Source organism: Desmodus rotundus, chromosome 1 (genome assembly GCF_022682495.2).
Source record: "Desmodus rotundus isolate HL8 chromosome 1, HLdesRot8A.1, whole genome shotgun sequence".
Lineage (NCBI taxonomy): Eukaryota > Metazoa > Chordata > Mammalia > Chiroptera > Phyllostomidae > Desmodus > Desmodus rotundus.
Genome location: NC_071387.1, coordinates 64,987,607 through 65,001,055, shown reverse-complemented (window position 1 = coordinate 65,001,055; position 13,449 = coordinate 64,987,607). Strand labels below are relative to the sequence as shown.

General features: G+C 40.3%; 1 protein-coding gene across 3 annotated transcripts in view; it reads right to left on the bottom strand.

Annotated features, from left to right (window-relative positions):
- Positions 1 to 13,449, bottom strand: part of ADAMTSL1 (ADAMTS like 1) — an 892,695-nt gene that overhangs the window by 400,106 nt on the left and 479,140 nt on the right. The window contains exon 1 of one of the 3 annotated variants that reach the window (XM_045193737.2): positions 6,269 to 6,464. The exons of the other annotated variants lie outside the window; for them this stretch is intronic. Within the exon in view, the coding sequence (XP_045049672.2) occupies positions 6,269 to 6,331 (63 nt within the window). The 5' untranslated portion in view covers positions 6,332 to 6,464. Of the gene's footprint in view, positions 1 to 6,268; positions 6,465 to 13,449 lie in introns of those variants that run through there. 3 annotated transcript variants of the gene reach the window in all.

Sequence of the window (13,449 nt, the reverse complement as noted above, 5' to 3'; positions counted from 1 at the left end):
AACTCACTCATATTGCTGCATCCACTCACAGGGAAGGCTGGCAAATACAGTATATCTTTGTGCTGAGTAGTAAAAAGAAATGAGTTTTTGTGATTCCATTGCACTATCTCTGCTAAAAGGAGAGTTTATAACTACCTTCCAGTTCTATAAAACTGTGGCTAATGTAAATATCATTTTTTTTCCTGAGGATCAATTGTATAAAAGAAAAAATAGTTGAGAACTAAATAAATTTAAAAATATACGAAGTGTGAGAAATTCATTCTAATTAACAACAGCAGAAGGGATTGTTGTTCGATTGCTCATTGTGTGGATGGACATGTTTGAGAGAGAGAAACAAAGTAGCTGTCTCCTCTTTGAAATTTGTTAGGATTATTGACTAGGTCTCATCAGCATCAGAGTTAGTGAAATGCCTCACGTGTGAAATACATGTTCACATTTTCCCTTGTTACATGTGCTTTATCTTCTTTTTACCTTCTTTTGCCAAGTTATTCTTATTCATCCATTTATTCATTCATTAAAAAATGTATTGAGATCTAATTACCAGATATTCTGAGAGAAGCAAGTCACTTCTGTTGTCACCCACAACTTTGTGGCGTAGACAGGTAAGCACAGTCTGAGAAGCACAGTGACAGAGATAAACACAAGGAAGCACAAGGATTGGAAGAAGTTGCAATTGAAAATATTATAGAGAATATGATTGGGTACTTGTGCCTCTGAAAAACAATTATTAAATGCTAATTATATGTAGATACATATTATTGGTGGAGTTGGGGGTGGGGTAGTCAAACAGAGAAATTACAGTATTTCTTTTAATGAAGGTTAAATAATCAATGAGATAAGATATATTTCTATGACTGAAATAGAGACCATTGACGAATATAGGAAAACATTCAAACTGACTAATAAATACCGAGCTTCTGGAAATACAACAGATAAAAAGTCAGAGGTCATTGTTGGCTGAGGCTGCTACCATCGGGGCATCTTTGTGACGTGGCCAGAAAACCTCTACTCGCCCTACATGCAGAGCAAGTAGATACTTGCTAGGTACTCGAGTTAGCAAAGTCCCAGGAAGGGGAAATCAGAACAGTTAAGCTTTATTCAATGTAGGTTTTAATTTTGAAGTGTGGGAATTCGGGAGATACAGTCACTTATTTTTGAGCTCATGGAAAGAAGGGGTTGATAGCAACAGCTTCCCCCAGTTAGCAGGCAGGCTCCCTACACAGCTGTGCTGGCGTATTTCAGTTAGGATCCTTTAGGACTGACGTCACCCCGGTATACCAGTCCTACATCGCGCATGAGCCAGTACTGCCAATCAAGCCCAAATTCAACCACATGGTATGGCTGTTATGATGTAGACAGAAAATGACATGAACTTGTCTCATTCTGGTGAAACACAAAGTTTGAAGCCAGCTCTCTAGAAGAAGAAAGTAAAAATGACAAGACTGTAAAACTTAGACACATTTTCCTGTGATTATCTCAACTCATGACGAGTCAAGGAATGCTCCCCCCACCCCCCAAAAAAGGCTATACTTTTTACATTATGAAGAGGTCACTTTTGAGTCACCTGGCTCATGAGACCTAGTAGAACATGCATAATGAAGGAAGGGTAGAATGGAACTTAAATAATTAGGTGTGAGAAACTTAGACCTGAAACCTGAAATAGACAAATTTAAAGCACAGCTGTCACTTAACCAGAGAAACCAGACTCGACATGTGAAGTTAGAAAACACCAAATACATGGAGAATTAGAGAACTGTGTGATGGTCTCCATAAGTTCTTTCTTCTCTTAATTTAGTTCACAAACAGTTAGGGTGCCTGTATATATGAGGCATTCTACTAGGCATTGCTGAAAATGCAGAAATTCACAGGAAACTGTATTTTTTTCCTGAAAAAGTTTTAAATTATATTTTGATTAAGTCATAATAAAGGGGAGAACCAAAATACCAGATCATGTCTCATCCAAACATAAGCCCTGTGCAAAGTGCAAAAAGATAACTGGGTCAAAAAAAAAATGAGTACACCCTGGCTGGTGGGGCTCAGTGGATTGAGTGCCGGCCTGAAAACTGGAGGGTTGCTGGTTCGGTTCCCAGTCAGGGCACAAGTTTGGGTTGTGCGGGGAGAGGCAACCACACATTGATGTTTCTCTCCCTCTCTTTAAAAAAGAAAAGAAAAACAACAAAAAAAATGAGTATGAAGTACAGAGGTTAACCACACTTCACCGATTAAAATTACAGAAATCAAATCTCCTTTAATGTAGTTATAAGGATATAAGAATGAGCTCTGTGCAACTACTATGTTTGAGTAACAGCTTACCCCATGATATGCTAGAGAACTATTTTCTGGTGTATGAACATATCGATAAAAAGGAATCAACATGTATTAACACTCACTGAAATGCACAAATGCATTCATTTATTTATTCTCTCACTTTCTCTCAAAAGTCTTCAATATCCAAGTAGTCTTTCAAGGAAAAAAATTCCTGGTGTAACAGGATTCTTTTGTAGTTCACTAGTGACCACTATTGGACATACTTCTCTCAGCTTATATAAAGCAATAGCACTGGCTCACATGAAAATAATAACGGAGGCAGATAATGGTCCCGAACAGACTGAAACACTAAAAACAGGAGCCTGAGAAAACAAAAATGCAGCTGACCATGTCTAGACAAGAAACTTCACAAAAGCATGAAGAAAATAATGTTAAAAGAAATGCCTCACTATGTTTTGCAGATTTATGTAAAAGGATCCTTAAGTTTGATTTAAAGACAATCTAGGCATGATAATACACAAAAGATGTAGAATGAACACTTAGAGAAAGGTGCTTGTGCATACACACACACACTTATACACACACACACATACAAACACTCACTCTTATTGGGGCAGGCCACCGTCTGCTGTAAATGAGGGCTTTAACATTCATTCCACAAGCTAATGGTGCTTCTCTCCATCCAAGACAGATCCACTTAGATAATAGTGGAGGAGATTGCCAGAGTGACTGAAGGGAATGGGCTATTGTGTTTGACTAGTTTCCATGTATAAATTAGTGCAGAGAAGAAAAAGAAATTCAACAGAAAAACACATGTACTTTATTATAATTCCAAGTGTTACTCTTGCAACTTCCACAATAGCAGGAGAAAGAGCTTAAAACCACTTAAAAGAAACAAAAAGCAAATGCAAATTTGATGAAATGCCTTTCTGACAAGAAGTGATTTGACTTTAAGTTTGGATGGACACATATGTCAATGGCTGGTCATGGTTTCTGCAACATTCCTTTTGAGCTAAACAATTGGGACAAAAAAGGGAGAATGAAAAAGGGAAGCGGAGTGGGAAGATGTGGGAAGTGGGGTTATGTGGCTTGATTTGACCTGAATATCAGGATGAAAATCTCTTGATCAGTACTACTGTCCTAGGTGTCCAGAACAAAAATAAAGTCTCTGATATGAGCTTTGCATAAAAATATGGGTGGTAGCTTAAAACAGATCCAAAAGACAAAGCGACCTCATTTTTCTCAGGAATAATGCTCCAAATAAAAAGGACTTTGGTAAACAACATTCAATATTTGTACACAGTCACGAACCAAGTCAGACACAGATGATTCAGCCGTCAGTGATATGAAGGTTGTTTTGAAGTTGCAACCAGCTTGCCACTAAACAAACAGGATGTTTTCCAATTAAATTAAAGGGGTCTTTCAAAATTGCTTAAATTAATTACAGAAGTAGACAGACTCTTATAATGTGTAAAAGAACTAGAGGAAAAACAAGCCAACCAGTTCAGTTTCTCTATCTAGACAGAAGGTTCAAGGGTGGGAGAAGAGACAGAGAAGGAGGGAGGGAGAGAGAGAAGCATAGATGCAAGAGAAAAACATCAGTTAGTTGCCTCTTGAAGGCTCCCAGACCAGGGATCGAACCCACAACCTAGGTGTGTGCCCCGAGCAGAAATTGAAGCCACAGCCTTTTGGTGTGCGGGACGACACTCCAACCAACTGAGCCACCCTGGCCGAGGCGCACTTCTAGTTCTAAGTCAGCTACTGAACAGACTAAAGGTCACTTTCTTTTCAGCCAGTAATTTAATTTTGGCTACAAAGTTAAAGGGGCAGTTAATGAGCAAGTGTAATAATTACCTATAATATGTACGCATCTTTAAGGGCCAAGATGATGCAAAAAGCCTAACTATCTCACAGTCCACAGACCAACCTCTGCCATTACTGCCATCATTGCTAAATGTTTTATAATCACAGTGCAAAGCAAACAAGTTATTTTCTCTCTATTATGTGTTTGATTTGGGGGGCTGGAATATAAGCTTAGTATTTCCTTATCTGTAAAATGGGTTTAAAAATGTCTTATCTGCAAGGGTGTTATGCAGATGATTTATAATGCCTTTCAAACAGCTGGCCCCATGTTTGGTCCTTCCGGACACCCGGTACCCGGCAGGTATTGTTGGTGCTCCTGTCACCCTGCACAGGACTGAAGTCTTGGCACTCGGCAGCTAGTTCTCTCTCTGTTCTCGCACAACACAACTCTCAGATCCCTGTTCATCTCAATACAGGTGTGAACCAAACCTGGGTTCGATTTCAGTTTATCCTCAATACAATTATTGTAATTTAAACAATGTTTTAAATCTGAAATGTCTCATTATGTGCTCAAATACACGTATGAAAAGTCAACATATCAAAGAGGGATGTGATGCATTTACCAAATGGTTAACAAAACAGCCTATTCCCGAATGGGAAAGTTTTCCCAAAGGAAAATGAGATCATACTTCATATGGAAGATACCAAAAAAGCAATGTGCACTGGTAATTTGCTTTATGATACAATTAGATGGGAAAATAACACACAGTTTTTTTAAATCATAAAGGAAAGAAGACGAGGCAACCTAATGGTCTGTATATAAATACCACGTCCCATATGGAAAAAATGAGGCACCTTTCATAAGTTGCTTGCTTCAGTAGTCATAAAGCACACCTAAACATTCTACTTTTTCTATTCCTCTGAGCAACTAAAGCTCACAGTCCATTCATGCCTAAAATTCAGTTTGCCTTTAAGTTTTCAAGAAAACTTAAAAATACATTTCTATATTTACAGCATTTGCAATGTAGCATTATGATTTCTTGGCTACAATGATGCAAATAAGTGGAAATGTATCAAATAGTTAATCACTGTCTGATTACTCTATCTGATGAATCTTCCTGGAGTTTTTCAATTTGTACCAAATGGCTCACTTCCCTTCTTCATAATTATAGTGCAGATCGATTTGCCAGAGTGTGATCCGAACTAAACATTCCTTCACTATCGACGAATCAATGCAACCTATGTATTTGTTGCATTTTTCCCTTGTTCCCCTCTTGCCTTGTTGCCTCCCGAGGAAGTGCTGGCATGCCACAAATGTGACAGGGAGAGCTACAATCACGTTTGTTTGGAATCAGCGTGTGCAAGTTTTGGAATCAAACCTTCAGATGAGGTTTACTAAGCTGCCTGCCCAGAACACTCTGGTTTAAAAAATGTGCATTGCTATTAATATTTTGAGTGTAGATTTTTTTGGACAGTAAATGTTCATTTTCTGCCCATAAAACCAAGTATGAGTCACAATGGAACATTTACTTTGAGTCAAAAATGCAGCGTGTGCTGATGTTCAAGAGTAGAGCATCTTATCACTGTGACTGTGGAAAGCAGCCATACGGAAAGTCAGCATTTTCTTCTTCTTCAAAAGCAGATCTGAGATCAAAGACCATAATCCTCAATTCATAAATACCAGCATTAACTTGTATCCATAGATGACTTGCAGTAATTATGAGCTATAATCCGGGTTGGCTGCAAAGAGGCTCCCATTCCCTCTTTTACCTGGCTCCGTAGCACATGTCCACAGAGGGAGAAGAATTCTTAAAAGGCGGTGGGGAAAAGCCCCTCACAGCCCATCCTTCAAAAACTTCCAGGACGCAGTGGGTGAGTTTGATCTGAGGACTCCTGTCACCCAAACGCCAAGCACACACACCACCACTTATGCAGTCCCCAGCTCAGAAACTCTGTGCAGTCTAGCCCAAAGTCCATGTCTCGATATCATTATAGACCTCTAACTAATCCCACAAAGTCTGCAGACTTCATTTTGCTTGGGAAGTTGGGATTAAAGTTCTGAGAGAATTTTTTTAATCATGTAGGCTATTTTACCTGGAGTTTGAAGATAAAGATATACCCCCCGCACGTACACAGCACCCCAACAGCACCCAGACTAAATGGCAATAGCAATGTATAGAAAGGAAAAGGCATTTACCAGGAGCAGGAAAGCCAGAAAGAGGAGCGGTGTGCCAGGAGTTGCCCGACGGCAGCATTCCATGCTTGGATCCTTGCCGGAATCCGAATCGGACACTGAATAAACTGCTAAGTGCTCCTCTGCCTGCTGTCACATCCAGTCCTGGTGCTAACACTCCAGCCCTGCCTATCAGCTTCCATCAGCCCCGCTCACATTTCCTGACTAGGGGTGGGTGGGTAGGTGGATGGGTGGGGGGTAAGCTGAATGGAATCTCTCTCCGAGCAGGCAGCCAGCCAATCAGGCTCCTGCTAATCAGACATGCTGAATAACAAAGCCAGGGGGACAGAGAAAGTGTAACAGTGCGAGCAAAAAAAAAAAAAAAAGGGGGGGGGGAGGACGAAAAAGAAAGAAGACCAGAGCACGCAGCAGAGCGAGAAGAGAAATGCAAAAGATGCAGAATTGCACGAGATGAAGCCAAGCCCTGTGCTCTTAACTAACCTGGTTAGTTCTTTGTGAGATCCTTCTCTTTGCCATTTACGTGTGCTGATGCCTGTTGCTTTGTAAAGTACAGTAGCTCCCTGTGACTCTGTATTGTTCCATTCAGGAGAGAAACTTAATCCCTGTCAATATATAACATATGCCATAAAGGGAAAGAATCACAGACAAAACCTGACTTAATGTGCCCTTTAAATGTGTTCTGTACAACTGCTTTATTCCTCTTCCATAAAGTTGCTCTTTATTTTCCCCCTTGACTTGGAAAAGGGAGACTATATAAATTTTTGAAAGTTACTCACTTAACCTGAATAGTGGCATAAGTTACTTTGTATATTAATGGCTTGATCTCTAAGAAAGGGAAGTCAATTCTTTCTAAAGTGACAATTTAAAACATCCAAGGTTTACTAAGGCTAAATGCACAATTAGACATTTAGATCCACTAGTTTTAAAAGAAGCCCTTAACAAAGACTCGGGATGAGTGGCACTGAAAATTGGAGTTGAGGAGCAGCCTGGTTTTGACACACTGCCAACTCTCAAGTATCTGCTTTAGCGAGGGGAGAGAAAAAAAAAAAAAAGGCTGAATCAAATCCTCAGTTAATCCCGAAACCTTTTAACTGACAGTTTCAGCTCCTTCTTCGTGTCCTTTATCAGAGCTGCTACACTGCAGCAGCAAAGGCTGAAGTGAGTTTTACCTCCGTTGTCCTTCCAGTGCTGCCAGAGGGCTGGATGCAAAGATGACCTTCCAGGTCTGGCCCGGCCTGGAGGAAGTGCTAATGAGCAGTGAAACGATGACAAGGCCAAGAGAAGGTCAGGAAGCTTCTGAGTCAGGTTAACCCACCAGCAGCAAAAATTTCATTCTACCAGAGCAGGATTTAATTCCAGCATTAGAAAAGTGTCAAGTGTCCAACAAAGACGTCTTTCTCCTTATCTGCTAAGGAAATCATTGAGTTTTTGAAAGAATGGAATAGCAAACTTGGTCTTACATTTCCATAGGTATGTCAGCAGGAAGTAGTTTTTTCTTTATAGGTCTCCCAATAGCTGAGAAACAGATATGGTTGAGGTAGAAGACACTTAGAATTAATGTTCTTTCCTTTCATTAAAAAATACCAACAAGAGGCATGAAACACACAAATATGGAAAACCTGATGAAGCCATAAAGGCATGTGACTATAGGCAGGTCTGCCGACATGCGCATCTGCCGCGCTCCTTCTCACAAAGGTGAAGAAAAGCAGGTTGTTCAACTTCAGGTTACCTTCTTCCCATGGCACAGCAATTGAAGACAGAAGAGCTGTAAAATTCCCATTTCAAACCTCTGAGGAAAGTCAAGGGCATACAAGGATCCGCCTTTTGCTCACCTAGAAAAGTAAATAGTACAAACCCATACCAGAAGGCCTGTTCTTAAAGCATGGGTTTCTTTTTCACAAAGATTCTTTTAATAAATCCTCCAAAACTACCTAATTCTCATAAGCTAAAGAGTGTTCATTATTATCTGTGAAAATGCTTGACTGGTGTTATCTGAAATCTTTAACATTAAAAAATTATTTGATTGAAATAAACCCTCATTTATGTTATATATCTCCCTTTTCCACATTAGAGCTTTCTGCTACAGGGTTTTTTCCTTCTATCAGAGTCATTAACTAAAGGGTTCCAACTAGTTCTGTAAAAACATGCAATATATAATCTAACGCCACTGTCTGCTTCCATGCATGTACATTCCATTCGTTGGGTAGGTCAGAAAGGAAGCACAGGTGGTGGAGGAGCAATAATGGTAAAGATGGTGATGACGCAATACCATTTGTAGAAGACTAGGAAAAAAAAGGTTGGTAAGAGAATAACTGCTGGCCACTTGCATGGTCGTCTAGGTTCCTTCCTGCTTTGGAAATCAACACTGTCTAGGTATGCTGAGTCAGAGATTTCTGCCTCGGAGCTGTGAGCATGTGTCAATGTACAGCGAGACGGTCACCTCAAGGTACTGACTGGTACAATGTTTTTAAGTTAAGCTCTAAATCATTTGTTGAATGCCTGGAGGATGGCCACTGCAGTGTCTCAGGCTTCTGGTCCCTATGCCGGTAGCATTTCTTGTTGGGGGTGCCCCGAGGACCGAGGAAAGGCAGTGGCACAGTCAAGCATTACCCTCTGCAGGGCAGGCAAACCCACGCTTACCGTAACTTCAGACACAGGAGAACAAGGTCCAGTTGGGTTAGGGTGATCGAGGTAAAATTGGGGGATGAGCTAATTTTGATAACTATAAAGTTGATATGATATAGCTTTAAAGTTTACAAAATCTTACATCTACAATCTCATTGGACTTTATGACTCCTCTGTAAAGTTGGTTAAGTAGCTCACCCCATTTTAGCTATGTGAAAACTGAGGCTCCGAGAAATGCAGTGACTTGCCTCAGGCACCACTGGCTGGAACTGGCTTTTGAACGAGGTCTTCTGACTTTGACTCACTCTCATCTTGTATATATACACAAACACACATATGTGTATACATGTTTCCATGTATATGTGTGCATGCACACACATTCAGATGTTGGTAGTGGTGTCATAGTGGTGAAAGGGGAAGTTTATAATGAAGCAGAGGAGCAGGCGGCAGGCTGCCCAGGTTTTACTACAGGTATATGTTACCTGACAGTGGAAAGTATCTTATATTAGCAGATAGCTTCTCTGTCTCCTATTTTTGTCATTTCTAAAACTTTCATCAGTGCCAAGGACAAATAACATCAAACTCTAGGTAATCTAGATCCATACTAACGGCAACCTGGGAAAGGCCTCTTACGGCATCTGAGCAGGGCGTTGGCCGGGTTCCTTTTTTCCTCTTCAGGTATCTAAATTAAAGCTGTCTGCCAGTGTCTGAGCGGCAGCGGCAGCAGCAGCAGCAGCAGCAGCCCCGGCTGCTGTAATACTGGTTACCGGCTCCCTGCACAATATATTAGGTGAAATAAAAGCAGAAGCAAGAGTGTCAGGGCTGTCTGAAGCATCATTCCAAATGGTATGGATTTAACAATACTTAATTTAAAAAACACCAGCTTGGACAGGAGCAAGCTGTTAACATTCAGTGTACTTTATGGCAGGAAAGAGTGAGCTAAACTCTTGGAATTTCTCTCCCTGGGGAGAGTAGGTTTCAGTGTTCACGATGGAGCCACCTGTCTCTTTCTGAGGTTGGACCTTCTTGCATGGCCCTCCAGTTGAACTGGGGTCGAAAGGGCAGATGGTCTCCTGAAAATAACTCAGGGGTGGGGGGTGTTGACTAGCTCTGGGTAGGGCCTCCTCTCCCCTCTTGAAAGAGGTGGTTATGGCGGCGCCTGGGCCTTACTATCCTCACAGGCATATGTGGAAGTTGTGTGATTTCCCTGGCTAATTCTGAAAATTAAAGGGAGGAAAAATGGTGTGAGAATGAATAATATAAAACTACAGGAAGCCGACTGCTGGTCTCAGGGACAGAGCTGGAATTTGAGCAGGTGTCTAGCTCTCTAATTCACCTAATACCCATGTAACATCTCAGTGGTTGGAGCATTTGCTAAAATTTTCAAGTCGTCTTTCACACCTAACCTAATATGATGTGAACAGAAACTCTATAGGGTAGACAGTAATTTTTATTCTCCTTTTACTGATGAGGAAACTAGTGCTTTTTTAAATAAGGGAGTTCATCAAAGTTACTTATTAACAGGTGAAAAAATTGGAGCCATATCTAAGGTGGTTTGACTTTTCCCTGTACAACTCTCTGAGCAGTTAATGAAAACAGCTACATTTACTGAGTCTCTCAATGACTGAGTCTTATATTTATATTTCTTTTAATTCTTACAACAACCCTACAGAGTAGGTACACTTATTATCCTCATATGGATGTTATTTATGACAGATCCGCTGTCAACATTCATACCAACCAGTCCCTTCCTGAAACAGAGAGGCCAGAAACTGGGGAACTACATTTCCCAGACTACCTTGCAGCTAGGGTACTAAACCTAAGTTAGATTTGGCCACTCAGAAATACTCCCATAAGATTTGGAAGATGGAAGTGAGGCAGAGGCCACACTTTGCTGTTTGTGTTTGTAAAAATAACTATATAGAGCAATATGGTTTGTCAGCAGCCATGCTAACAGCTTGACTACCTTTGTAGGTGTCAAGAGGTAGACTTGGGAAATGCAGTTAACTAGATGGATCAGAGAATGTGGGCATGGTTCTTGCAGCCCTTACAATTCCATTCAGCAGGTGACTTCCTGCTTATGAAAGAGGCAGCAGCTCCTGTGGTGAGCTGTTGCTGTAGAGTAGCATGGGAGTCTTCAGAAAGCTCAAACAAGAGACATTTTCCATTGGCAATTCCAATTTTCTGTTAGTTAATTAATACCCCATGATATAACACCTTATGCTGAGATTAGCAAGGATAAATTCTGTTCTCTGCAACAGAATCCTTGCCTGATATATCCTCTTTAACAGGGGAGAAAACTGAGGCCCAGAGATTTAAATAACTTGCCTAAGATCACATACCCAGAGAGGGGAAAGGCCAAGATCTGAACCTAGACCATCTGTGTTCCTAACTATTATGCTACACTGCCTCTTTGTAGAACAAAGGGCCATGGGAATTTAAAGAAGGGAGAGGTCATTGCCAGTTTGAGGACTCAGTGAAGAGTACCCAAGGGTAAGAAATAGAAATTGAAAAAGACCTTGATATACACAGAGTCTTTTAGGGGAAGAAAAGAAAAGGAGAAAGACTGCAGGTGAGTAGAACAAAGTAAGCAGAGAGAAAGCAGGAACATTTCAGACCTAAGCTTTTATGTGTGTGGCTTAAATAGCCACACTACGTTAGACTATTTAAGGGGGAAAAAGCATGTTTTTAAATTCTTTGTCCCACTGTCTCCCTTTCCCTACAAAGTGTCTAGCACTGCATGTTCCATATGGAAGAAACCCAACAAATTTTAAAATTTGATTGATTTGTCTCTAGCTGCTCAAAAGCACTAAGATCCTCAACTCACACTACTTCCTAGTGCCTGCAATGCTCAATTCAAGGCTTCTCACACTATAGGTACTTGCTTGGAATCTTTGACGCTGGCTGATAGCAGACAGTAATTCTGAAGGCTGCTTGGTGTAGCGCAAAGGACCCAGATTTTGGAGCCAGTCAGTTCAAATCCTAGTTGTTCCACTGACTGTCGGAAAAACTTTAAGGGAATACATTGGCGAAAGTCTCTGAGCCCAGTCTTTTGTTTGTTTCATTTTTGTTATAAGCTGTTAAATGATGAGAATAACGCTTAGCACCAGAGGGCTGGTGGGGGCAGTGTAGCTCAGAGCTGGATGCAAAGTAAGAGATCAATAAATCATTACCACCATAGACAGTGGGTATGTGGGTGTGTACTACACTCATCTTTCAACTTCTCTGTATGCTTGAAAATCCTAATAAACATTGCCATAATTTAGATGGTAATTGTAGGACTTTTTATTCCCCTAAACAAACAAACAAACAAGCAAACAAACAAGCAAGCACATAACAGAGCCCTGAACTGCATCAGGAGGAGAAAATTGTTCACCAGCCCCAAACCAGAGGTCTAACTCCATTTTTCTACATTGCGGCTGTTATGTCACAGATCTCAGAAGTTTCTTATTGAATTATATCCAGCGAACACTTATAGAGCACCTACTGTGTGCAAGGCATGGTATGGAGAAAATTCTGGCAACAGATAAAATGCATTTTGTAGACATTTTGACACAGAGAGACACCAATTTAATTGCTGAGGTTTGAATTATGGTTGCAATATTCATATATTAAACCCAAATGGAATATATAAATCCAAGGCCCTTGATTCTTAGTTGAGTACTATTTCCATGACATCACCCTCTACAGATAAAATAATTATACCAGAGCCAGACAATAAGGTGAAGGGGTGTTAACAGATTTATAGACAATACAGAGAGAGTGGGATTAAAATGCAAAAGCCAAATTCCTCAGCTTGGCATTCAAGGACCTCCCTGATCTGCTTCCAGTCCCAGGATAATAGAAAGTCATGCTTCAGCCCAATTGAAATACCTGATATTGTCCCAGTACTCCAAGTCCTCCCACTTCCCTATATTCGTTCATCATGTCCCTTCTGCCTGGAAGGCCCTCCCTGCCATCTCTGCCTTACCAAAGTCCATTTTAACCTTCGAACTGTAGCTCTAATGTCAGTTCTTCCACAAAGTCTTGTACATAATTGGCATTAGATAAATACTTGTTAAATTAACATGTGAGTTAATGAACATACGCTATGTCTACAAATAAGGCAGCAGAGGAAAAAAAGCAAGAGAAAAAAAGCAAGCAAAAGAAAACATGGCCTCTGAAAACTAAAGCAAAATGTGAGTTGAAATCGAAATAAAATTTGAAATTTTAAATAGCACTTAAACCATGGAAAATCAGAGTTCTCTTACTCTAAAACAAAATATATCATTGTGAGCATGCAATTTTATTCCTGTTATATGCTGGTTATATTTGCTAACACCAGCTGGATGAATAGTTTCCCTGTTAAGTTAGAAAGATTATCTCATATCACAATTATAAATACTGTCAAAAATATCAAAACCTGTCAAATAATAAAATCCTGACAAAAACCCTTGCAACTAAAAATAATTTATAGTACAGTATAGCGTTTTTTTTTGGGGGGGGGGGGTTGGTTCATAAAAGGACATGGAGTTTGTGGGTAAAACTGGATGTTTTAACTTTCTACTTGAATATTTGGT